The sequence below is a fragment of the Hemitrygon akajei genome, chromosome 7 (assembly GCF_048418815.1).
Source record: "Hemitrygon akajei chromosome 7, sHemAka1.3, whole genome shotgun sequence".
In the NCBI taxonomy this organism is placed as follows: Eukaryota; Metazoa; Chordata; class Chondrichthyes; order Myliobatiformes; family Dasyatidae; genus Hemitrygon; species Hemitrygon akajei.
In genome coordinates, this window is record NC_133130.1 from 79,079,153 (window position 1) to 79,104,738 (window position 25,586).

The following is a 25,586-nucleotide window of genomic DNA, read 5'->3' on the forward strand; positions in this document are numbered from 1 at the left end:
GCACTTGTGGTGGCTGGATCAATAATTTATCAAGCTTCAACCTGACTGCTTTGCTTTGGCACTCGGGATGTCTTATTTGTAAAACTCAGGATCCCATTCTTCCTTGTTTAATCACCTCTCAACCTGCTCTTACACTTTGAACAAACCATATGGATATACACCCAGACATTTGTTCGTACCATTTTCAGTATCTTTCACTATATTGTCTCTCTTTTCTCCTCTCACAAAGTTCACATTTCTCCACATCACTAAGTGCTACTGAATGGTTCACTTTCATATGCCACCTACCCACCAGCCAGTCTAGATCTCCTATTATCTTCCCTATAGTTCGCCATGTCTCCAACTCTTGCATTGCCTGCAAATTTGAAAACAGAACCCTGCAGCCAAGTCTAGGTCAATAACATGTATTTAGAAATGTTAATTCCTACCTCAGAGAGCTCCATTAGACACTTCCCTCTGGGTTGGACCTCAATTGAAATTTAAACAAATTCATTCATTCAAAACACAATAGTCATTACTCAAGTGACACCAATGGAATATAGTGCAGGGAGAATGGAAATATAGTGCTTGGAAATGAACAACCAGTTCAAATCCCACAAAGAGGGGAAAACAAAAAGCTCCTATTTTCAATCCCTTCAGTATATTTTCAGTGTTAAGAGTGAAGAGTTAATTGATTGGCCTTTTAAGCTCCAAAATCAAATAGATTTTTAGTTGCAGAAATTAGAGTTAAGATCCCACATACCTTCAACAAATAAAACCATCTGAACGTGTGCAACAGATCTCAAAACTGATTCAGTCTCGATGTGCTGAAAGACTTCCTTCTGTGACACATCTAATATATGAGTGGTGATTGATAAGTTCGTGGCCTAAGGTAGGCGTCAATTTTAGAAAACCTAGCACATTTATTTTTCAACGTAGTCCCTTCCTACATTTACACACTTAGTCCAGTGGTCGTGGAGCATACAGAAAGTTTAAAGTTAATAACTCATCCCCTTCTACCTTAGGCCACGAATTTATCAATCACCCCGATGAATTATTAACTTCAAACTTTCTGCATAATCACTCAGAGTTGAACTGCATGTGCATGTAATCAGAGCTGTATAACTTATCTCCTTCTACCTCAGGCCACGAACTTATCAATCATCTATCTGAATCACTTTCTGGAGGTCCAAGATCCGTTGCTCCATGACTGCTGGACTAAGTGTGTAAATGTAGCAGGGGACTATGTTGAAAAATAAATGTGCTAGGTTTTCTAAAATTGACTCCTTCTACCTTAGGCCAAGAACTTATCAATCACCCCTCGTAAATAACAAGTAATAAATAACATTCTCCCTCCTCGGCCCATTCCACCATTCAATAAGATCATGGATAAATTGTACTGTGCACATCCCTGACCAAAAATCAGTCAAAATATGTGCCATGATTGAAATGGCCTCTGGATTAAACAATAGAAAAGATCTTTGCATTTCTTAAAATTCTAAGTGGCAAACACCTTATCCTGAATGCCCACAAATTTCATTAGTTTTCAGGAGCTTGATTTGTGCAACGGCAATTACTTCATGTCTTTCTATACAAAACATGACAGTAAGAAACTGCAGGGAATTGTAAATACAGCCCATTCCATCAAGCAAACCAGCCTCCCCTCCGATTATTCTGTTTACACTTCCTACTGCCTCGGGAAAACAGCAAACGTAATCAAAGACCCTTCCTACTCCAGTTATTTTTTCACTCCTCGCCTTTCAAGACAAAAGATACAAAAGCCTGAGATTATACACCACCAGATGAGGGCAGATTCTGTTCCACTGATATCAGACTCTTGAATACACTTGCTATATACTAAAAGATGAAATGTTTATATCCCAATCTACCTTGTACTTCATTTGCCTACCTGCACTGCCCTTTCTCTAACTGCTACACCATATTCTGCATTGCTGTCTTTTTATTACCTTGATGAGATTATGTACAGTATGATCTGTCTGGATAACGTGCAAAACAAAAGCTTTTCACTGTATCCCATTCCAATTTACTGTGTATATCCCCCTTACATTTGTTCTTCCGAATTGCAACACTTCACCCTGCTCTGGATTAAATTCCACCTCCTGTTCTCTGCCCAGATATCAAACTGATCTCTACCCTGCATCCTCTGACAACTTTCTTCACTGTCCACAACTCCACCAATTATCGTCTCATCTTCCAATTTACATCTACATTAGAGGCATTAGGTCTGATCTTGCTGAACATCACTGGTCTTCTATGCCTAAATTATTGAGTTCCCTTTCAAATCAAGTTGAAGATCTTACAGCACTTCTTTAGAAAGAAAAAAAAGAATTGTTGTCCTGGTCAATTATCTATTCCTCAACCAAAATTCCTAATGCATTTTATTGAACTGTGGTCAGGTCACTGTAGAAGCTTCCTGTGTCAAATTGGTTGCTATATTTCCACATTCTATAGACAGCACATTCCTTAAATATTTCCTCACATGAAAAGCTTCAGAGAACTGCAAGGTCCTCTTTCATTTATGGTGTAACGACACATTTTACAGAAGTGACCCCAGCTGGGAAGAAAATATTGCAAATAACTGATGGGCAGTTGTGAATAAACTGCATTGCTCATTAGCCTTCTGCACTAATATCACCATAAGAAGCAAATGTGAAAAGTAATTGGTGACAGGTGTCACACCCATTTTTTTTCCAACATGCAATCAACTATCAACCATTTATTGCAGGCTTGTTATCTTGCTGGTAAACAGAGACGTGGTAAATGTTTGCTCACCACTTGCTGTTAACATACCCATTTCCTGACTTGTACTGCACACTCCTGCTCCGTACGTCATTGTAACCTCTGCCACAGAGTTCAAGGATTCCCCTTTGTTTTCAGCGAAACCCAGGTAGTTATACGAGCCCATGTTTATCACATCCTTAATTACTCGTCCTGTGTATCTGCACAAAATCAATGTTTGATATTAATGTATTGCAACAGGGTTTATTGCATGCCAAAAAAATAACTTAAATGCTTCACCCCACTTGTGCAAAGAATCAATGACCTTTGTAGGAATTTGTCACTGTGGGTTAATGCACCACAGGTTATCAGCCCTCAGCAATAGCAGCTGCTGGCTTAAACACCCACTCAAACATGAACAGAAAAGCTTGAGTGCTTTGACTGACAGGTGGATCACATTCACATCCCAGATTGAGTCAATAATGGGCCCTATTTCAGAATAATCTACTAGCCAAACTGTCCATTCTTCCACGGGTAAGAAATCAATCAAGAATCAAAAGCCTCCTGCTGTAAATTTTGGTAGGACACCTCATTCCCCTCCAACTCCCAATGTTCCCCGAAATGGTTGTAGTTCCACCATTTCCTCCCGGCCCTGGAATATCCAAAGGGTGACCCACCTGCAGCTGCACTTTGGATTGCAGCTTTCTATCAAGAATTGACCCTGGTCTGGAAGGGAATGATGGACTAGTTGAGGATCTGCTTGTGTCCCTGAGGAAGTGTATCGCCAGAGGTACAAGGTAGAGGAAGATGAGTGGAAGGAGGTCTGTGTGAACAATAAACACAGATGTATTGGGTCAAATGGTCAATTTCTCTTTTGGAAATTCTCGGGACTTTCATGTGACACTGAGGCACACAGACCCCAAAGCCTCTGGTTACATTTACAATACTCACTGAGTTACCAAATTGCAGATGGGGACTATAAGATAGGGTAGAAAATTAGCCAGTTACACAAATTTATCCACAGACACCTGCTGGGAGCACGCGTGGGGCTATGGATCAGCAGCCTAGTTGGTGGGCAGCAAGAGTACCTTAGTGGGAGGAGATCATGGTCAGAAGACCTAGCCAACAGTTTCTGCCAGTCGAGGAGGAGGAAGAGAAGGGAGCATTTTTGCCTGTTGCTGGAAACCTGATGCAGATCCAGACAAAATGGATATAGACCATACCAAAATAGAAGTATGTTTAAAAGCTCTACCTTTGATCCAGATTCAGACCAACCCACTGCATTTCCTCAGTATCTAATGGGTTGTTGTTTCTTGCAGAACATCAGAGTTCCCTTTCACATTCTTTACCTACTCCACCATTTTCTTTTCCCTCCATGTTCACTCTTTGCTTCTGCTGCATACCTCACTGTTTAGTTCATGAGAACCTAACAGAACTAGGCCAATTGACCCCACTAACCTATATTGGAGTCTATACTCCATGTCACTCTCTATCCAATTTTAAAATTACAGTATGAAATCTTGATAGATGGTCAATTTTATTTTAAAATTTCTTTCATTCATGATTGCCTTTTTGATACTGCTGTCAAAACCAAGTTGACCTATCCTTATTTACTTCATTCTTTTCATGCAAATTAAGGCCAAGCATGTCCTATCAATTTTTATGGCATGGACATACTTGTGAGGAGAAGTGTTAATTCTAGTATGTGTAAAGATCAGTTTGAGTGCTGTTGATGGAAGGCCTCAATCTAAAGGAGACTTGTTTGGGCTTAGCTCTAGGGTGGACATTTCAATCAACTCTTCTAGATGTTCCATCACCTGTTCTTCAAAATAAAGGCTATGATATATTTTTTTATTCACCCAAGAAAGCAGACAGCACCTTGGTTTTGTAGTCTCATCTCAAAAGGTTAATTTCCAGCTGTGTAGTCATTCAAAGTGAAGGTGTTGGTGTAGACTTTGTTCATGCAGGCCTGGAAATGGATTTCAAATTGACCTCTAAAGTTGTGTACTATTCGTTATTTATTAATTTTTTAAAAATCTGAATTCTACTAGTAAAACTATGGGACTAGGCAGTTTAAATGGTTCGGCACGGACTAGATGAGCCAAAGGGCCTGTTTCTGTGCTGTACTTTTCAATGAGTCTATGATCAGCATTCATGTCCATTCCTCAACTATTCTTGAGAAGGTGACGGCGGGTCACCTTTCTGAGTTACTGCGGTTTTTCCCATGAAGGTACTCTCACAATGATGCTCAGTAAGAAGTTCCAGGAATTCAGTCTAGCAATAATAAAAGAACAGTCTCACTGGAGTGCAAATTTACATTGTACCTGAAAGACCAGTTGTAATCATCGCTGACTCTCTCCACCAAGTCAAATGTAGGACCAGGCACACTGCAGATTGGACGGTTCCAGTTGTCACGCACTCTCATGTACAGATTTCTTTTGTAGAAATTTTCAAAGTCTTGATAAAGCGGCACAAAATCCTACATCATGAAACATCAACCAATAAATGCTATGACAATGAAGTACATTAAACAAACAAAATACCCCAAGTAAATTCAAACTCACAATTTGACACGCAGTCAACATAGATAAAACCCAACTACTTTCATTTAACTATAGCCCACCAAGAGAAATTGGAAGTAGATATCCTTGGGCATGGCAAACAGAGTCTGTCAAATATTTGGGCATCATTATGCCAGAAGATTTGGCAAAATTATCAGAATGCAATTATCAGCCTATATATATAAAAATTAAGGAAGATATAACAAGATGGAACCTAATTCCTTTTCTTGGTCTCAGTTCAAGGACTGAATCTATTAAAATGAATATACTGCCCAGACTACTATATCTCTTTTAGACTCTACCAGTAGAGATTAACCAAAATCAATTTAATGAATGGAACAAGATGCTATCAAGATATATATGGCAAGGTAAAAGGCTTAGAGTTTGTCTCAAAACTTTGCAATTAGCCAAGGAAAAGGGGGGATGGGGCCTACCTTCTCTTAGAGATTATTATTTTGCAGCACAGTTGAGAGCTGTGTTATGCTGGTGTAACCCATCATATGACGCTCAATGGAAAAACATTGAGGAGAGAATACTTTTCATCCCCATACAGGCAATTTTGGCTGATAACAATCTACGAAGTTACATAAATACTACTGATAACCCGTGGGTGAAATTGACTCTTATAATATGGAAAACAATTATAAAAGAATATAAACTCCAGAGACTTTGCAATTCTTAAATGGTGTGTGTATGACTCAGATTTTACGCCGAATAAACTGGATGCTAGATTTAAGGACTGGACAGCTAAAAGAATAACAGCTATTTGCAATATAATGAAAGAAGGAACACTGTTCAGTTTTGAAATGCTCGGAGAGGAACACTTGTTAGAAAAACAAGACTTTTATCGGTATTTACAGATGCGACAGTATGTTAATAGGACGGTTAAAAATGTAACCAAGGCAAGTACATGTCTGATACAGCTATTTAGAAAAGCAAATAATTCAGACAATGGTAGCAGAATCATTTCAAGTGTGTATAAGGGTTTGTCAAATCTTAAAACACGTCCGACTTCATACATTAAAACAAAATGGGAGAAGGAGGGATAATAATATCTGAGGGAGAATGGACAATAATATGGAGGTATCAATAGAATTGTACCAGTTCACAGAAATGGAGGGAGTTCAGGTGGAAAAACTTGATATTTTATTACACCCTCTCAGAAATCCCGTTACGATAGTAACATCCCTGTTTGCTGGAGAGGTTGTGGAAATCAAAATGCAAACCATTATCATATTTTCTGGGAATGTCCCGTTATCAAAGACTATTGGAGTGGGAAAGATAATGCCTTACAAGACATCTTTAACTGTGAAATACCCTTAGAGAGTAAGACCATATATTTTGGGTATATATCTCAAGGATGGTTGAAAAGAGATAAATATTTAATGAATATACTGCTGGTGGCTGGTAAGAAGGCCCTTACTAGGAAATGGTTATCACAGGAGAGCCCAACTTTAAATGTATGGATGGAAATTACAATGGACATTTACAAAATGGAGAAGATAACAGCAACTGTTAATCACAAGTTGGAACAATTTAATTCATACTGGGAAAAATGGTTTAACTACATAACACCTCATATGCCTGATTTTATTCTCACAAGTCAGTGAATATGTTGTAAAAAAAAATCACTCCCTACTTTGTACATAGTTTTCTTATTTCGATTGTTCTTTCTCTCCTCTCCTTTCCATGAGTGTATACCTCAGATAATTATTATGTGGAGGTTTGTGACAAATATGATTATATGACATATATGTGCAGTATCCAAAATACATCTTAAGGAAATGTTTGTTTGATGATAAACTTCAATAAAAAATAAATTACAAAAAAAACCAATTTGACACACAGTCATACATGGAGATATTGGGGGCAGGTTTGTTATAGACAGAGGATTCAAGATAGATCTTAAAAAGTGTAAAGAGAGAAAAGGCAAGAACTTTAGGGAGGGAATGCCAGGCATTAAGAAGGCGATCAACATCAATCAATCAATGATGATGCGATTACAGGGGGGAATGAGCAAAAAAAAAGTCAGAATTAGAGGACACAGAAATTTTGGTAGGTTTAGCACTTACAGTTTACACAGCTGGGAAGATGATGCAAAAATCAGTGCACTGAAATTCCCTAAGGAGCTGTACTCTAAATCAAGAGCAAAAACTATCAAACAGCTCAGTACCTTCCAGTGCATTTACAGTCAAATATAACTAAAGAAGCCAAAGCAAAGGAAAATTTAAACTTAATATTGGCAAGTGACTGCCCTTTAAACTTCTACTGTACTTAACATAGGGGGTAAATCTCATCCCAACAATGATATATTACCACAATTATTATTAAAAAGCTGAATAATAATTTACGACTCCCCGACTTTAAGCTGTGGAACATGTGGGACTCCACTCCGTCCCACCACAAAGAGTGATATTCACTCCTCCACTTTGTTGGGTTTAATTTTCAGGTGGAAGACTCTATATTTGGGGAGCATGTACATTAACGTTTTGGAAGCTACAGCACTGGAGATTAGGAAAGCAGTCAATAATGCTTAGAGGCTTTATAAACCGTGGCACTGAGCTCAGAATGAGATAGTTGTGAGAAAACTGAATGAAATATGTGTCTACCTCAGCCATGAAAGCATTCACTTCTGGGCCCCATTCTTCACAAATGGTACAAGGACTTGAGATATCATATAAGAGATTTACTAGATTACTTAGAGATGCTATAGGCATAGACTGGAGAAATTAAGGTTCATCCTTTTACAGCCCAACTCTTTAAAGATGCTTACTATCGCAAAGGCTGAAGATAAAAATGAAGTCAAGCTGCTTTCAATTGTCAAGAGAAAAGTAACAAGAGACATAGATTTAAGGTTTGGCAAGAGAAACAGATAAGATATGAGAAGGCTTTACATGCCACACACACTTAAAGTTTGGAATAGAACATTTATTAGACTGATGAATCCAGATTCCTCAGTAGTTTTCAAAAAGGAATTAGATAAACATTTGAAAGCATCACATCATAAGGTGCTGGCAGAGGAAGGAATGAATGTGTAAGGTAGAAGGTGCAATGTCAACCTAATTAGTTGTTTTGTCTTGGATGGCATCAAGTTTTTTTGAGAGTTTTTGGAGTCACACACATTCAGGCAAGTGGTGAGTGTGCTATGATGCTGTAAACTTCTGTCTTAAGAGTGGCAGTATAATTTGGAGCGTCAGGAGGTAAGCCGTTTGCTGCAGTACCCCGAGGCTCTGACCTTTTCTTGTAGAAATTTCCGTGACGGGACACAGATAAGTTTTTGATGAACTGGTGACTCACATCTTTGATGGTGAGGTAATTAGCAATCGTAATCTCATTGAACGCACTCTGGATTGAAACAGCACTTTGTAGAAATAGAAAAATCTACTAATAGATAGATAGATAGATAGATAGATACTTTATTCATCCCCATGGGGAAATTCAACATTTTTTCCAATGTCCCATACACTTGTTGTAGCAAAAACTCATTACATACAATACTTAACTCAGTAATAATATGATATGCATCTAAATCACTAACTCAAAAAGCATTAATAATAGCTTTAAAAAAAGTTCTTAAGTCCTGGCAGTTGAATTGTAAAGCCTAATGGCATTGGGGAGTATTGACCTCTTCATCCTGTCTGAGGAGCATTGCATCGACAGTAACCTGTCGCTGAAACTGCTTCTCTGTCTCTGGATGGTGCTATGTAGACTCTAGTTCTTTTGTATTCACTCTAAGAGATACTAAGAAATTTTAAATTGTACCTGCTTATGGAAATTAATCTCTCCTTTGAAATGCATAGCCCTGTTGTATTGTTCCGTGGGAAACCCGTGTTTTTAAATTCTTTGCCAAATGAAAGAAACTTAATGTGAAATTTCTGGTCCACTTTACCCTCACACAGCCTAGTATCAACCCTGCTAGATGGGGGAGATTGTTGTGCACAGATTGACTGCCATGATATATTGTACCTTAATTGACTACAAGGGCACTGGTCAGAACCTACATCTTTATTTAACGAGATTAAATACTGTACAAGAATCAGAAGGTTGCTACCCATAAAGAAAATACTCACTCCCTCACAGCAACTAATTAATCAGGGTGCCTTTTATTGCTTTTCCCTTCCAGAACATCACAGTTTCCTTGGTGGTAGGCATTGTGGCTGACATCAGGTACAAATTTGTCAATGCCAATCTGAACTTCTCGCTTCATGGTCCACACTGAAGAACTTACTTTCAAAGAAAATTTACAAGCATTGACATAAATAGAGACCTGCTGTAGTGAACCAAATCACTGCACCCGTTACCAGCTAACACTTGGTTTCATCTTGTTCTTTACTGTCTGAGTCTGCTGGGCTCCAATTTAACATAACACCCTCCCAAACTCCCTTTATGCCAGTCCCTCTCTCCGCGACAACATGCACAGAACGTACAGCCAGAAACAGGCTATTCAGCCCCATGAGTCCATCCACCTGATTATTTCTTTCCCCAAGTTATTGCATCTAACACTGTCAATTTATCTCTCTGCTTACTCATAAGTTTAACTCACTTCCCTTCAACTACACCCTGTGGTAGCAATTGTCACAAAGGGCAATGCATTCCCACATCAAAGCCAATTCTAAAAAGCCAATGTGTCTTTTAAAAACAGTATAACATCTTTTCTTCTTTTATATGAATTGAAGGCAGATCATAGGCACGACTTACTCCCTATCCCAGGATCCTTTGATATCAGGTTGCAACATTAGTAGCTGTACTCTCTTTAAACAGACATTCAAAGCAAAGATCATCAGAAACTTGTGCTACACTACACAATATGGCCATCACATACAGATGCCTGAGATGAGAAACAGTGGAAATCAGCCAGCTTCTCAGTATATGCTAGCCAAAATATATGCTTGAAATCATGAAAACCAGGGCTTGAAGTTCACTACCTTCTGTTGCTGCCTCAGGCTATTTGTCACTAAATGCTCACACCTGGCAAAATGCTTTTCTGAAGCACTGCCATTATTGTACTGCAAGAATTTTGTAATGTGGCTTGCACAACCAAGGAATGTCAGGTAACATGTCACATGGTGGTGAGGAATCATTAACAGATGGGGCAATGAAAGTAAATTCACTGCTCTTCAAATTAATACTGTTCTTGTCTACCTGAGAGGCAGCTGAAAGATTCCACAGGACCATGGACTATGTAACTAGCATCACTTAATTCATTCGTATTTTTCATACTCTATGATTTGAGTTTTTAATAGTACTCTGGGGAAAAAGTGTGCTTGGTTAGTGTTAATTTGAGCAGCCATGTATCTCCTCCTGGGCTTTAATTAAAATATGCAAGGATCCTTTGTGAGCCGGGGACATGATCTATAATGTGCTATCAGGCACGGAGCCCAATCAGTCACAGATCAGCAGACTCTTCTCTGTCACAAGCCAAAAGACTGAGCAGAAAACTCTTCACTGATGTTCAAGCGCAGTGTCGTGCTGTCTGAGTTGTCATCTTGCAGATGAAATTTTAAATTGAGTTAAGAAGTCCTATGGATCTTTCTAAAGGAGAATACTGATGTAGTCCTCTGTATTTTGGACAAATACTTATCCTCAACAAACAACATTAATACAGATTATTAGTCACCAATCACTTCGTGTGAGACCCTGCTTTGTGCAAATTGGCTGAGGTCATTCCTACTAAGTGACCAACCTTCACGGTGATTTTTTTTAAACAGCAGTAGGTGTTTCCACAGCTATGTGCAAAGCTCTTTTCACCCACAGCAGCAATTGGGTCAAAATCGCTTCAGACTGTGACGTGGCCAACACACCAAACTTCTCCAATGCCCTGCTCAGAACCACTTTGGCTGCTGCATGTCCAATCACTGCCACCTCTCAGGCTATCTGCTTAACCGGAGAATGGCATACAGGGGCTTGGTGTGCAATCCAGCTACAGGTAGAATTTTATTACCCTGCCCTCACAATGACTGCTTGCTTCCACTCTTGCAGCAGAAAACAGGCTCCACAATCTCATGATGCTCTCTCATTCACCTGCCAACTTGGAAGCTTCACTATTGCATTAAGCAATTTTATTTATTGGAAGTAAATTAATTCTGCTCTCCCTCATTCCACATTAGGGGCCTTAATAGCGGCACCTCCCTAATCCAATAACTCCTTCCAGCGCTGAACATCCTCCCTCTGTCACATCACTTCTCTTTGGGTTTGGTTCTCCTAAATACAAGGTGCCGACACTTTAATTCCATTTAAAGCTATGTTAAGATAATTATGGAAGTACATTTCCTTTTATCAAATTACTAAAGTGCTGTCAATGTGAAAGTTAGACTCGAGAAGTTTCACAATATCTATGGCCCCTTGAACACTTTCATGACCGTAGCACTTTCACAACAGCCATGTCCCTTTAAGAATTTCATTATAATACTGCTTCTCTAAAACAGCTGTAGGTCCTTGATAACATTTTTACATTGATCATGCCCCCTATACAATGAAAGTGACCCATATATAGCCTCATGATGATAGTAGACAGTACATTAGCACCAGCTGAAGAGTTTATAATGCACAGTGCTTCATTATCGGCCCATTAATTGCATACAACATTGCTGTTGTGCAACTCAGTTTTACTTTCTAGTTGACTGAGAGGCAAGCACGGGGCCAAACTCAAGGGTGTTGCTCATTAATGCCTGTTTAGTAGCTGGGAGACTATCAGTCGACCTTCTCTCTAGTCCTTGCAATGAAGTTCTTGGGGTTAGGATTGGTTCACTTGTCAAGTCTGATGTTAACCCATTGACTTCTCCAAAACCGATTAGCATCAAGTTTTGTTTAACTGTCATCCATTTACTTACAGACCCATACTAGCTCCAAGTCATTGTTTTGATTTTGAAATGTTCATCCTGGTATTTCAAACCTTTATCCCTTACTAATAACTGAAATCTCCTCAAGCACTACAACCCTGCAAAGGTACCCATGGTCTGTCCTTTCTGGCCCTTTGATCACCACACATAACTCCTTCACACCTGACCACTGTGCCTTCAACTGCCAGGTCAGCTCTAGAGATGCTGATGATAATAATATTAATAAGAAGAATACATACTTTATTGATCCCGAGTGGGAAATTGTTTCGTTACAGCAGCAACATTTAACTTAGTAGTGTGCAGACTTAATTAATAATAAAGTACAGAATAATAATATACACATCAAAAATTAAACAATGTGCAGTAACTTGCAATAGGTCCCTTTCTGGATTTCTCCTCTTCTCTTCCCTCCTGTCAAGATGTTTTTCAAAACTTATCTCCGACCTATCTTCAGGTCATGTCCTTAAAGCCCCCATAAGATGGTCAGCAAGTAAATTTTGTTTAATAATGCTCTTGAAAGTGTTTTGAGATGTTTTACAATCTGAAAGCTTATATTAGTTAATGCAAGCTGTTCTCACTGGAGAGAAATGTGGAGGTAATACCATTTCCAAGCACTGAAATTTTATAAGAAGCTATTCAACCTACTATGTATGTACTGGTTGAAATATAGCTACCCACAAAATCTTGGTTTCCGGCACTCGATCCAGAGAGCTGCAGGTCACAGCTCTTCATATACACATCCAAGTACTGTTTGAATGTGATGGGGGTTTCTGCATCTGCCACCATTTCAGCAAGTGAGTTCCAGACCCTTACCAACCTACAGGTGAATTTTATTGTCCTCGTCTCCTCCAATGTTCCTATGATTTCTTGCGGGTAGGTTTACTAGAGCTGTTAGGAGAGGTTTAAACTATAGTCGCCCCTCCTTATCCGCGGGGGATTAGTTCCAGGACCCCCCGCAGATACCAAAAAAACATGGACTTTCGTCCCTTATTTAACCTGTCTCAGTGCGGGTAGACTTTAGGACCCGGGGGAGCTCAGGACCTGCCGTCTGCAGCTGCTGCTGAATCCGCAGTGCTTCTGTTCTGTTGACGCAAAACGATCACAGTTGAAAATAGTGATAAGAATAAAGTGATTACAAAGAGGTGAAACGCCATTTGTCATTGGAAAAGCGTTAGGCTACAGTCGGTCAATGATCGGAACAATCTTAAAGGATAAAGTGAGAATAATGGAGCATGTGAAAGGTCCTGCCCTGTTGAAAGCTACAATTATTACTAAGCAACACAGTGGTTTAATTATTGAAATACATAAGTTTCTTAAGTGTTATATGCATAGAAAGGTAAAATATATACTAAGACAAATTTTTGATTAACTGATGCTAAATAATACCAGATGTACCTGTTCCGACTTACGTACAAATCCGAGTTAAAGACAGACTCAGGAACAGAACTCGTTCATAACCCGGGGACTGCCTGTACTTTAAATCATCTCTAGATTACTTATAATACCTAATACAATGTAAATGCTATGTAAATAGTTGCTATACTGTACTATGTAGGGAATAATGACAAGGAAAAAAAGTCAGTACGTGCTCAAACAACGAGTGCTGGAGAGAGAACTTCTGGGTTTTCCTGATCCACAGTCAGTTGAATCCGCGCATGCAGAACCTGCAGATAAGGAGGGCCGACTGTAATAAGGCAGGGGGGATGGGAACCAGTATGATAGAGCTGAGGATGAGCCAGCCGGTTTCCAAATAGGTGATGGGTGTAACATGAATGTAAGGTAGGACAAGCCAATGATTGGGTACAAATACAAGAAGAGCAAAGAATTTGATTGTACCACAGATGCAAAATTCAAAAGGGTGAATAATGTAGGACAGAAGGGGCTCTATTTAAATGCACATAGCATTCGGAATAAAATGGACAACCTCATGACGCAATTAGAGATTGGTCAGTATGACGTTGTGAGCATCGCTGAGTAGTGGCTAAAAGAAGGCCATAGTTGGGAACTTAACATCCAAGCATATACTTTGTACCTGTGTTGCCCTTAAGGCATGTGTTTAGTTTATTACATTTTCGTTTTAGTAATTCGTTTGTAATCGTTTTCTAGTTAAAGTTACGACTGTTGAAAGTAAATTCATTAGCTGTGAGGTACTGCGGCATGCGATGACTTCACACCCGGTTTTGCTACGTCTTGTGGGAAAATACCGGTTTGGAGAAATGGGAAGGTGGGGGCTTGTGTGTGCAGGATCAGCACGAGAAAAGTTTCATTCTATGCATTAAGAAACATCATAGAAGCAACGCCGTAAGTTCATAAGATAATCGATATGTTGAAGTAAAATGTTAACGTTGATTCTGTTAAAAGTAATGACAGTTGATAAAATTATTTTCTTGTCCTATTGAAAGTGTTACCGGATAGTTTGTGTTAAAGTATTTAAAGCAGTTGATGGCGTAGGTAGATTCTGACTGTATGTTGTACTTTAATGTAATATAGTTTCTTGTAGCTTTACTTTTACAAGTATTTATGATGTAAATGTGATGCCAAGGAAACAAATACTGTATATATTTTGTATTGTTTTATCAACAGTTTTCACCATACATTAATGTGGAAGAGTGAACAGTAAAAGGTTAATCTTACTGGGATCCTGTTCTTACACCTGAAGGAGAAAACTACAGTATCAAAAGGACCGACAGGAAAGCACAGGTGGTAATGTTGATAAGAGATAGAATTACATCTTTAGAAAGAGGTGACACGGGGTCAGAGAATGCTGAATCTTTGTGGGTAGAGCTAAAAAACTGCAAGGGTAAAAAAAATTATGGGATTCATATATAGGCCTCCAAATGGTAGCCAAGATGTGGGGTTGAAATTGCAAAGGGAGCTGGAAAAGGCATGTAATAAGGGTACTGACACAATTGTAATGGGGGATTTCAATATGCAAGGGGAATTGGGAAAACTAGGTTGGTATTGGATCGCAAGCCGTGCTTATGAGATGGCTTTTTGGAGCAGCTTATGCTTGAGCCTACTTGGGGAAACATTATCTTAGACTGGGTGTTGTGTAATAACCCAGATCTTATTAGGGAGCTTAATGTAAAGGAACCCTTGGGAGGCAGAGATCATAATATGATTGAATTCACCCTGCAATTTGAGAGGGAGAAGCGTAACCCACACGTATCAGTATCGCAATGGAATAAAGGGAATTACAGAGGCATGAGAGTGGAGCTTGCCCAGGTAGATTGGAGGAGGATACTGGTGGGGATGAAGGCAGAGCAGAGATGGCTGAAGTTTCTGGGAATAGCTCACAAGGCGCAGGACAGATATGTCCCACAAAAGTAGTTCTCAAATGGCAGGGCTAGGCAACCGCGGCTGACAAGGGAAATTACGGTCTGCATAAAAGCCAAGGAAAGGGCATATAAGGTAGCAAAAGTGAGTGGGAAGTTGGATGATTGGGAAGCTTTTAAAACCCAACAAAAGGCAACTAAAAAGTTATAAAAAGGGAAAAGATGGAAACATGAGGGCAAATTAGCCACTAATATAAAGCAGGAAACAAAGATTTTTTTCAGTTATATAAAGAGTAAAGGGAGGTGAGAGTTGATATTCGACCACTGGAAAATGATGCTGGTGAGGTAGTAATGGGGGGACGGGGGACAAAGAAATGGCAGATGAACGTATGGGTACTTTGCATGTCTTCTCTATGGAGGACACCAGCAGTGTGCCAGAGGTCCGTGAATGCCATTGCTATGACAAAGGAAAAGGTGCTAGGCAAACTCAAATGGTTCAAGGTGGATAAGTCACCTGGATCAGAAGGACTACACCCAGAGTCTGGAGAGAGGTTATTGAAGAGATAATGGATGCATTGGTCATGACCTTTCAAGAATCACTTGATTCTGGCATGGTCCTGGAGGACTGGAAGATTGCAAGTGTCACTGCACACTTTAAGGGAGAAAGACAAAGGAAAGGAGATTACAGGCCAGTTAGCCTGACCTCAGTGGTTTGGAAAGTGTTGGAGTCTATCGTTAAGGATGAAATTTTAGGGTACTTGGAGACTAATGATAAAATAAGTCAAAGTCAGCCTGGTTTCTGTGAAGGGAAATCTTGTTTGACAAATCTGCTACAGTTCTTCGAGGCAGTAACAAGCAGAATGGACAAGGAGAGGCAGTAGATGTCATCTATTTGGATTTTCAGAAGGAATTTGATAAGGTGCCACACATGAGGCTGCTTAATAAGTTAAAATCTTATGGTGTTACAGGAAAGATACTGGCATGGATAGAGGAATGGTTGACAAGTAGGAGGCATTGAGTGGGAATAAAAGGGGCCTTTTATGGTTGGCTGCCATTGACTAGTGGTGTACCTCAGGGGTCAGTATTGGGACCACTATTTTCACATTGTTTGTCAATGATTTGGATAATAGAATTGATGGCTTTGTGGCAAAGTTAGCGGATGATACAAAGATAGGTAGAGGGGTAGGTAGTGCTGAGGAAGCAATGCGATTGCAGCAGGACTTAAGACAAATTGGAAGAATAGACAAAAAAGTGGAAGATGGAATAATGTTGGGAAATGTAAGATAATTCATTTTGGTAAAAGGAACAACAGTGTGGATTATTATCTAAATGGGGAAAAGGCCCAAACATCAGAGGGACTTAGGAGTCCTTGTTCAAGGCAATAAGTGTAAAGGCACATTATCTGAATGCCCGTAATATTCGTACAAGGTCAGTGAACTTGTGGCACAAATTAGTATAAAGGGGTATGATATTGTGGCCATTACAGAATCGTGGTTGCTGTGTGGAGAGGACTGGGAATTAAATATCCAAGGATATCAAGTAATACGTAAGGATAGACAGGAAGGTAAGGGAGGTGGGGTAGTGCTTCTAATTAAGAATGAGATCAGGGCGATAGTAAGATATGATATAAGATCTAAGGAGCAGAATGTTGAATCCATCTGGGTAGAGATTAGGAATAGTAAAGGAAAAAAAAAATCACTGCTGGAAGTTGTCTATTGGCCACCAAATAATAACATTACATTGGCACAGGCAATAAACAGAGAAATATCTGGGAGGTGGAGCGAAGTTAAGATGAGGCTAAACTGCAACTCCTTTGCTTACATCTTTGGAAGCAGCTCTATTTTTTTTAGTATCTTTATTTTTCCCTTTCAGGATTCTTTTGAAGACCCTGACCTGGAGTTACATTCTGACTTTGGTTCTTTTTGGGAATGGGACCCACTCTCCGGGTTTCAGGACTGACCATTGTCCGGCACACCAAGGGTTCAGTGTCACGGCAGGAGACCTGTGTGTCATCAGGGGAGTCAGAAAATCTACTGCTGTGGGCCCAAAATCTCGGGATCTTTGGAATTTTCAGGCACAGAGCTTGAAAAAAGTGACGTAACAGACTTTTAAGATCGTAAACCAGCGAGGGTTGTTATGCTTCTCCGCTCGCTGGGAAAATGGAGACACCTCTTATTAGGGCGAGAGAGAATCTGTGGTATGTCAAATGCCGAGTGAAACGCAAAGTCTTTGGGGTAACTGCAAGTCTGTGTCTTTGCAAAAGCTTGAGTGCTTTGAGGTGGTGCTGATGCTTGCTTTTTTTTTGCCGGTGGGGGGGGGGGGGGAAGAGAGGGATTGTTGCTCGCTGCTGCTTATGCACGGGGAGGGAGGGAGGGAAGCTGGGGGGGGGGGGTCTTGTGGTTCTTACTTTTAACTGTCGATCATTCTTTGGGGCACTTCTCTGTTTTTGTGGATGTTTGTGAAGAAAAAGCATTTCAGTATGTATATTGTATAATTTCTCTGACATTAAATTGGACCTTTGAATATCTGAGGCATGTAAAAATGAAACAGCAGTTATCATGGGGGACTTTAACTTGCACACAGATTGGGTGAATCAAGTTGGTTGAGGCAGTCTTGAGGAGGACTCCATAGAATGCACACATGGTAGCTTTCTTGAACAGTATGTTATTGAACCTACAAGGGAAAATGCCATCTTAGATCTGGTCCTGTGCAATGAGACAAGTAAAATTTACAATCTTGTAGTTAGGGATCCTCTTGGAAAGAGTGATCACAGTATGATCGAGTTTCTCATACAAATGGAGGGTGCAATAGTTCAATCTAAAACCAGCGTATTATGCCTAAACAAGGGAGACTCAATGGGATGAGGGAGCAGTTGGACAGGGTAGACTGGTAACACAGGTGGGACGGTTGAAGAACAGTGGAAAACTTTCAAAGAGATTTTTCACTGTGCTCAACAAAAATATATTCCAGTTAAAACCAAGGATGGTAAGGGTGGGGAGAGCCAGGCTTGGATGACTAGGGAAATAAAAGAGGGCATCAAATTAATGGCTTGTACATACTGTCACCAAGAGTAGTGGGAAACTGGAAGGTTGGGAAAACTTTAAAAAGCAACAAACAATCACTAAGCAAGCAATAAAGGGAAGATAGATTACGGAACTAGGATAAAATATAAAAACAGATAGTAAAAGTTTTTGTAATTATATTAAATGGAAAAGAGTGGCCAAAGTGAACCGAGGTCCCTTGGAGGACGAGAATTGAAATTGATGAGAAAATGGCCAAGGATTTGAACGACTATTTTCTGTTGGTCTTCACAGTGGAGGACATGTCTAACATGCTGAAGAGAGATGTTACGGATGTGATGGGAGGTGAGGACCTCGATACAATAGCTATCACTGAAGAGGAAGTGCTGAGCAGACTTGTGGGCTCAAACACAGACCAGAGCCTGGGCCTGATGGAATGCATCCCAGGGTACTGAAAGAAATGGCAGAGGTTATAGTAGAGACTTTGGTGATAATTTACCAAAATTCTCTGGACTCTGGGCAGGTCCCGGCAAATTGGAAGAAGGTGAATGTCACATCACTGTTCAAAAAAGGATATAGACAAAAGGTAGGTAATTAGAGGCCAACACGAGGAAATATGCAGATGCTGGAAATTCAAGCAACACACACAAAATGCTGGTAGAACGCAGCAGGCCAGGCAGCATCTATAGGGAGAAGCACTGTCGATGTTTCGGGCCGAGACCCTTCATCAGGACCAAGGGTCAGGACCTTCGTCCTGACATGTTGACAGCGCTTCTCCTTATAGATGCTTCCTGGCCTGCTGTGTTCCACCAGCGTTTTGTGTGTGTAATTACAGGCCAGTTAGTTTAACATCTGTAGTTAAGAAAATGCTTGAAGCTATCATTAAAGATATAGCAAGGCATCTGGAAAGAAATGAATCAATCATGCAGACGCAGCATGGATTCAGCAAAGGCAGGTCCTGTTTGACAAACTTACTGGAGTTCTTTGAGGATATAACAAGTGCCATGGATAGAGGGGACAGATGGACATTATTTACTTGGGTTTTCAGAAGGCGTTCAATAAGTTGCCACATAAAAGACTTATCCATAAGATACGGACGCACAAAGTTGGGGGTGATGAATCAGCATGGAAAGAGGATTGGTTAACCAAGAGAAAGAGAGTTGGGGTGTTTCTCTGGTTGGCAATCGGTGGTGAGTAGTGTGCCGCAGGGGTTGGTGCTGGACCAGCAAATGTTCATGATATACATTAACGATCTGGAAGAGGGGACCGAGTATAGTGTATCTTAAGTTTGCTGATGACACTAAATTGAGTGGAAAAGCAAATTGTGTAAGGAATACAGAGTCTGCAGAGAGATATAGATAGGTTAAGTAAGTGGGCAAGGGTCTGGCAGTTGGAGTTCAATGTTGGTAAATGCGAGGTCAACCACATTGGAAGATAGAAAATCAGATTATTATTTAATAATAATAGATTGCAGCATGCTGCTGTGCAGAAGGACTTGGGAATGCTCATGCATGAATCGCAAAAGGTTGGCTTGCAGGTGCAGCAGGCTATTAAGAAGGCAAATGGAATGTTGGCCTTCATTGCTAAAAGGATTGAACGAGCAGGGAGGTTATGCTGCAAATGTACAAGGTACTGCTGAGGCCACATCTGGAGTAGTGTGTGCAGTTCTGGTCTCCTTACTTGAGGAAAGATATATTGGCTTTGGAGGCGGTACAAAGGTTGATTTCTTGAGATGAGGGGGTTAGACTATGAGGAGAGATTGAGTCACCTAGAACTGTACTCACAGGAATTCAGAAGAATGAGAGGAGATCTTATAGAAACACACAGTGGCGTGCAAAATTTGGGCACCCCTGGTCAAAGTTTCTGTTACTGTGAATAGCTGAGCAAGTAAAAGATGACCTGATTTCCAAAAGGCATAAAGTTAAAGGTAACACATTTCTTTAATATTTTAAGCAAGATTACTTCCTTATTTCCATCTTTTATAGTTTCAAAATAACAAAAAAGGAAAAGGGCCCAAAGCAAAAGTTTGGGCACCCTGCATGGTCAGTACTTAGTAACACCCCCTTTGGCAAGTATCACAGCTTGTAAACACTTTCTGTAGCCAGCTAAGAGTCTTTCAATTCTTGTTTGGAAGATTTTTGCCCATTCTTCCTTGCAAAAGGTTTCTAGATTCTTGGGCCGTCTTGCATGCACTGCTCTTTTGAGGTCTGTCCACAGATTTTTGATGATGCTTAGGTCGGGGGACTGTGAGGGCCATGGCAAAACCTTCAGCTTGTGCCTCTTGACGTAGTCCATTATGGATTTTGAGGTGTGCTTAGGATTGTTATCCTGTTGTAGAAGCCATCCTCTTTTCATCTTCAGCTTTTTTACAGATGGTGTGATGTTTGCTTCCAGAATTTGCTGGTATTTAATTGAATTCATTCTTCCCTCTACCAGTGAAACGTTCCCCGTGCCACGGGCTGCAACACAAGCCCAAAGCATGATCAATCCACCCCCGTGCTTAACAGTTGGAGAGGTGTTCTTTTCATGAAATTCTGCAGCATTTTTTCTCCAAACATACCTTTGCTCATTGCAACCAAAAAGTTCTATTTTAACTTCATCAGTCCACATGACTTGTTTCCAAAATGCATCAGGCTTGTTTAGATGTTCCTTTGCAAACTTCTGATGCTGAATTTTGTGGTGAGTATGCAGGAAAGGTTTTCTTCCGATGACTCTTCCATGAAGGTCATATTTGAGTAGGTGTCACTGCACAATAGAACAGTGCACCACCACTCCAGATTCTGCTAAATCTTCCTGAAGGTCTTTTGCACTCAAAAGAGGGTTTTGAGTTGTCTTTCTAACAATCCTATGAACAGTTCTCTTGGAAGGTTTTCTTGGTCTTCCAGACCTCAACTTGACCTCCACCGTTCCTGTTAACTGCCATTTCTTAATTACATTATGAACTGAGGAAACAGCCACCTGAAAACACTTTGCCATCTTCTTATAGCCTTCTCCTGCCTTGTGGGCAACAATTATTTTAATTTAAGCAGCTGCTTAGAGGAGCCCATGGCTGCTGATTGTTGGGACAAGGTTTGAGGAGTCAGGGTATTTATAAAGCTTTGAAATTTGCATCTCCTGGCCTTTCCTAATGATGAACGTGAACAAGCCATAGCCCTAAGCTAATTAAGATCTGAGACCTTGGTAAACGTTATCTGAGAGCTCAAATCTCTTGGGGTGCCCAAACTTTTGCATGGTGCTTCTTTCCTTTTTTTTCACTCTAAAATTGTACAGAACAAAAATAATACACTAATCTTGTTTAAAATGTTGAAAAGAATGTTTCATCTTTAACTTTATTACTTTTGGAGATCAGTTCATCTTCTACTCACTTAACTATTCCCAGTAACAGAAATTTTGATGAGTGGTGGCCAAACATTTGCATGCCACTGTATAAAATTACGAAAGGGATAGATAAGATACAGGCAGGAAAGTTGTTTCCATTGATAGGTGAGACTAGAACTAGAGGACATAGCCTCAAGGTTTAGGGAGTAAATTTAGGACAGATATGAGGAGGAACTAGTTTTTCCAGAGAGTGGTGAATCTGCAGAGTTCTCTGCCCAAAGAAGCAGTGGAGGCTACCTCAGTAAATACATTTGAGACAAGGTTGAATAGATTTTTACATAGTAGGGTAATTAAGAGTTATGGGGAAAATGCAGGGAGGTGGAGATGAGTCCATGGTCAGATCAGCCAGATTGCCTACTCCTGCTCCTATTTCTTATTTTCTTACGTTAAGCCTCTCAGAAGGTTAATTTACAGGTTGAGTCTGTGGTAAAGAAGGCGAATGCAATGTTGGCATTTATTTCAAGGGGAATAGAATATAAAAGCAAGGAGATAATGCTGAGCCTTTAGAAGCTACTAGTCAGGCCACACTCGGAGCTTTGCCAACAGTTTAGAGCCCCTTATCTCAGAAAGAATGTAGTATCAATGGAGAGTGTCCAGAGGAGGTTCACCAGGATGACTCTGGGAATGAAGGGGTTAACATATGAGGAGCATTTGGCAGCTTTAAGCCTGTACTCAATAGAACTTAAAACACTGCATGGGGATCTCACTGAAACATACCAAATGTTGAAAGGACTAGATAGGGTGGATGTGGAGAGGATATTTTCTGCGGTGCAGTGATGCAGCTGCTCAGGATGCTCTCAATACAACCCCTGTAGAATGTGGTGAGGATGGGGGGTGGGAGATGGACTTTCCTCAGCCTTCGCAGAAAGTAGAGACACTGCTGGGCTTTCTTTGCTATGGAGCTGGTGTTGAGGGACCAGGTGAGATTCTCCGTCAGGTGAACACCAAGAAATTTGGTGCTCTTTACGAGCTCTACCAAGAAGCCGTGATGTTCAGCAGGGAGTGGTCGCTCCGTGCCCTCCTGAAGTCAACAACCATCTCTTTTGTTTCGTTCACATTAAGAGATAGGTTGTTGGCTCTGCACCAGTCCGTTAGCCGCTGCACCTCCTCTCTGTAAGCTGACTCGTCGTTCTTGCTGATGAAACCCACTGCGGTGGTGTCATCTGCGAACTTGATGATATGGTTTGAGCTGTGTGTTGCAACACAGTTGTGGGTCAGCAGAGTGAACAGCAGTGGACTGAGCACGCAGCCCTGGGGAGCCCCCGTGCTCACTGTGATGGTGTTGGAGATGCTGCTTCCGATCTGGACTGACTGAGGTCTCCCAGTCAGGAAGTCTAGGATCCAGTTGCAGAGGGAGGTGTTCAGGCCCAGTAGGCTCAGCTTTCTAATCAGTTTCTGAGGGATGATTGTGTTGAATGCTGAACTAAAGTCTATGAACAGCATCCGAACGTATGTGTCTTTTTTGTCCAGGTGGGTTAGGGCCAGGTGGAGGGTGATGGCAATGGCGTCATCTGTTGAGCGGTTGGGATGGTACGCAAACTGCAGGGGGTCCAGTGAGGGGAGCAGCAGGGTCTTGATATGCCTCATGACGAGCCTCTCGAAACACTTCATGATGATGGATGTAAGTGCAATGGGACGATAGTCATTTAGGCAGGATACTGAAGACTTCTTCAGCACGGGGATGATGGTGGCATCCTTGAAGCACGTTGGAATGGTGGCGCTGCTCAGGGAGATGTTGAAGATGTCAGTGAGAACATCTGCTAGTTGGTCTGCACATCCTCTGATCACTCTACCAGGAATGTTGCCTGGTCCAGCAGCCTTCCGTGGGTTGACCCTGCACAGGGTTCTTCTCATGTCAGCCACGGTGAGACACAGCACTTGGTCATTTGTAGGAGGTATAACTTTGAATTTATTGTTCCTGCAACTATTGCAAGCTGTCCAGGCCCTGAGGCAGCAAAGCAGCCCCAAACCATGTTGCTCTTTCCACCATGCTTCATAACTGTTATATGGTTTTGGTGTTGGTGTGCAGTGCCCTTTTCCCTGCAAACATAGCAGTGTGCATTTCTGCCAAGAAGTTCAACTTTTGTCTCGTCTGTCTAGAGAATATTGTTCTAGAAGTGTTGTGGAACCTCCAGGTGGTCTTTGCAAACTTGAGACGTGTAGCATTTTTTTTTTGTTTTTTGGAGGGCAGTGGTTTCCTCCATGAACACCATTCTAGTTCAGTGTTTTTTCTTATAATGGTCACATGAACAAAGATTTCAGTAAATTATGGAGATCTCTGCAGGTCTTTTGCTGTTACCCTTGGATTCTTTTTCACTTCCTTCAGCCTTGCACGTTGTGCTCTTGGTGTGATCTTTGCAGGACGCTCACTTACATGGAGAGTAGCAACAGCGCCTTTTGGAGACTATTTCTCTTACTGTGGATTGATGAACAGTCAAGGTCTTTAGAAATGCTTTTTGTCACCTTTTCCAGCTTCATGCATCTATACAATTCTTCTTCTAAGGTCCACTGAAAATTGTTTTGATTGAAGCACGGTGCACATAAGCAGATCTTTCTTGAGGAGAGCAGGCTCTGTCAGTAACCTGATTTTCTGTGTCTTTTTTATAGGGCAGTGCATCTCTACAACCCATACCTCCCATCTCATCTCATTGATTGGAACAGCTAACTCCAAATAGCTTTTGTAGAAGGCATTAACCCAGAGGTTCACATACTTTTTTTGAATCTGGACTGTAATTATTTAAATGGTGTACTCAGTAATGACAAGAAGTAGTAAAATCGTTTGTGTGTTACTAGTTTAGGCAGATTGCGTTTGTCTATTATTGTGACTAAGATGAAGATCAGACCACAATTTACAAGTAATTAATGTAGAAAACCAGGAATTGAATTGACTCTATTTCTTATATCCTTCACAAACATGAGTAAAAATCTTTACGTTACGTCTCCATCTAAATGTGCAATCATAGTAATTTATAATAAATAGAACAGTTAATGTAACATAGGAATACACTCAAATCAGCGTGATTTAATCAGTCTGATGGCCTGGTGGAAGAAGCTGTCCCGGAGCCTGTTGGTTCTGGCTTTTATGCTGCGGTACCATTTCCTGGATGGTAGCAGCTGGAATAGATTGTGGTTGGGGTGACTCAGGTCCCCAATGATCCTTCGGGCCCTTTTCTCACACCTGTCTTTGTAAATGTCCTGAATCATGGGAAGTTCACAACTACAGAGGCGCTGGGCTGTCTGCACTACTCTCTGCAGAATTCTGCAATTAAGGACGGTACAGTTTGCATACCAGGCAGTGATGCAGCTAGTCAGGATGCTCTCAATTGTGTCCCTGTAGAAAGTTCTCAGGACTTGGGAGCCCCTACCAAACTTCCTGAATCGTCTGAGGTGAAATAGGCGCTGTTGTGATTTTTTCACCACACAGCTGGTGTATACTGACCACGAGGTCCTCAGTGATGTGGATGCTGAGGAACTTAAAGCTGTTTACCCTCTCAACCCTAGATCCATTGATATTAATAGGGGTTAGCCCGTCTCCATTCCTCCTGTAGTCCACAACCAGCTCTTTTGTTTTTGCAACATTGAGGGAGAGGTTGTTTTCTTGACACCACTGTGTCAGAGAGATGACTTCTTCCCTGTAGGCCACTTCGTTATTGTTTGAGATTAGGCCAATCAATGTAGTGTTGTCAGCAAATTTAATTAGCAGATTAGAGCTGTGGGTGGCGACACAGTCATGGGTATACAGGGAGTAAAGGAGGGGACTTAGTACACAGCCCTGAGGTGCTCCTGTGTTGAGAG

At 40.8% G+C, this 25,586-nt stretch overlaps 1 protein-coding gene across 2 annotated transcripts in view; it reads right to left on the reverse strand.

Annotated features, from left to right (window-relative positions):
* Positions 1–25,586, reverse strand: part of sptlc3 (serine palmitoyltransferase, long chain base subunit 3) — a 154,668-nt gene that overhangs the window by 82,328 nt on the left and 46,754 nt on the right. For both annotated transcript variants that reach the window (XM_073051272.1, XM_073051271.1), the window contains exons 3-4: positions 5,043–5,197; positions 2,791–2,939 (exon numbers count right to left, since the gene is read on the reverse strand). In XM_073051272.1, coding sequence (XP_072907373.1) covers positions 2,791–2,939; positions 5,043–5,197 — 304 coding nt within the window. The remainder of the gene's footprint in view (positions 1–2,790; positions 2,940–5,042; positions 5,198–25,586) is intronic.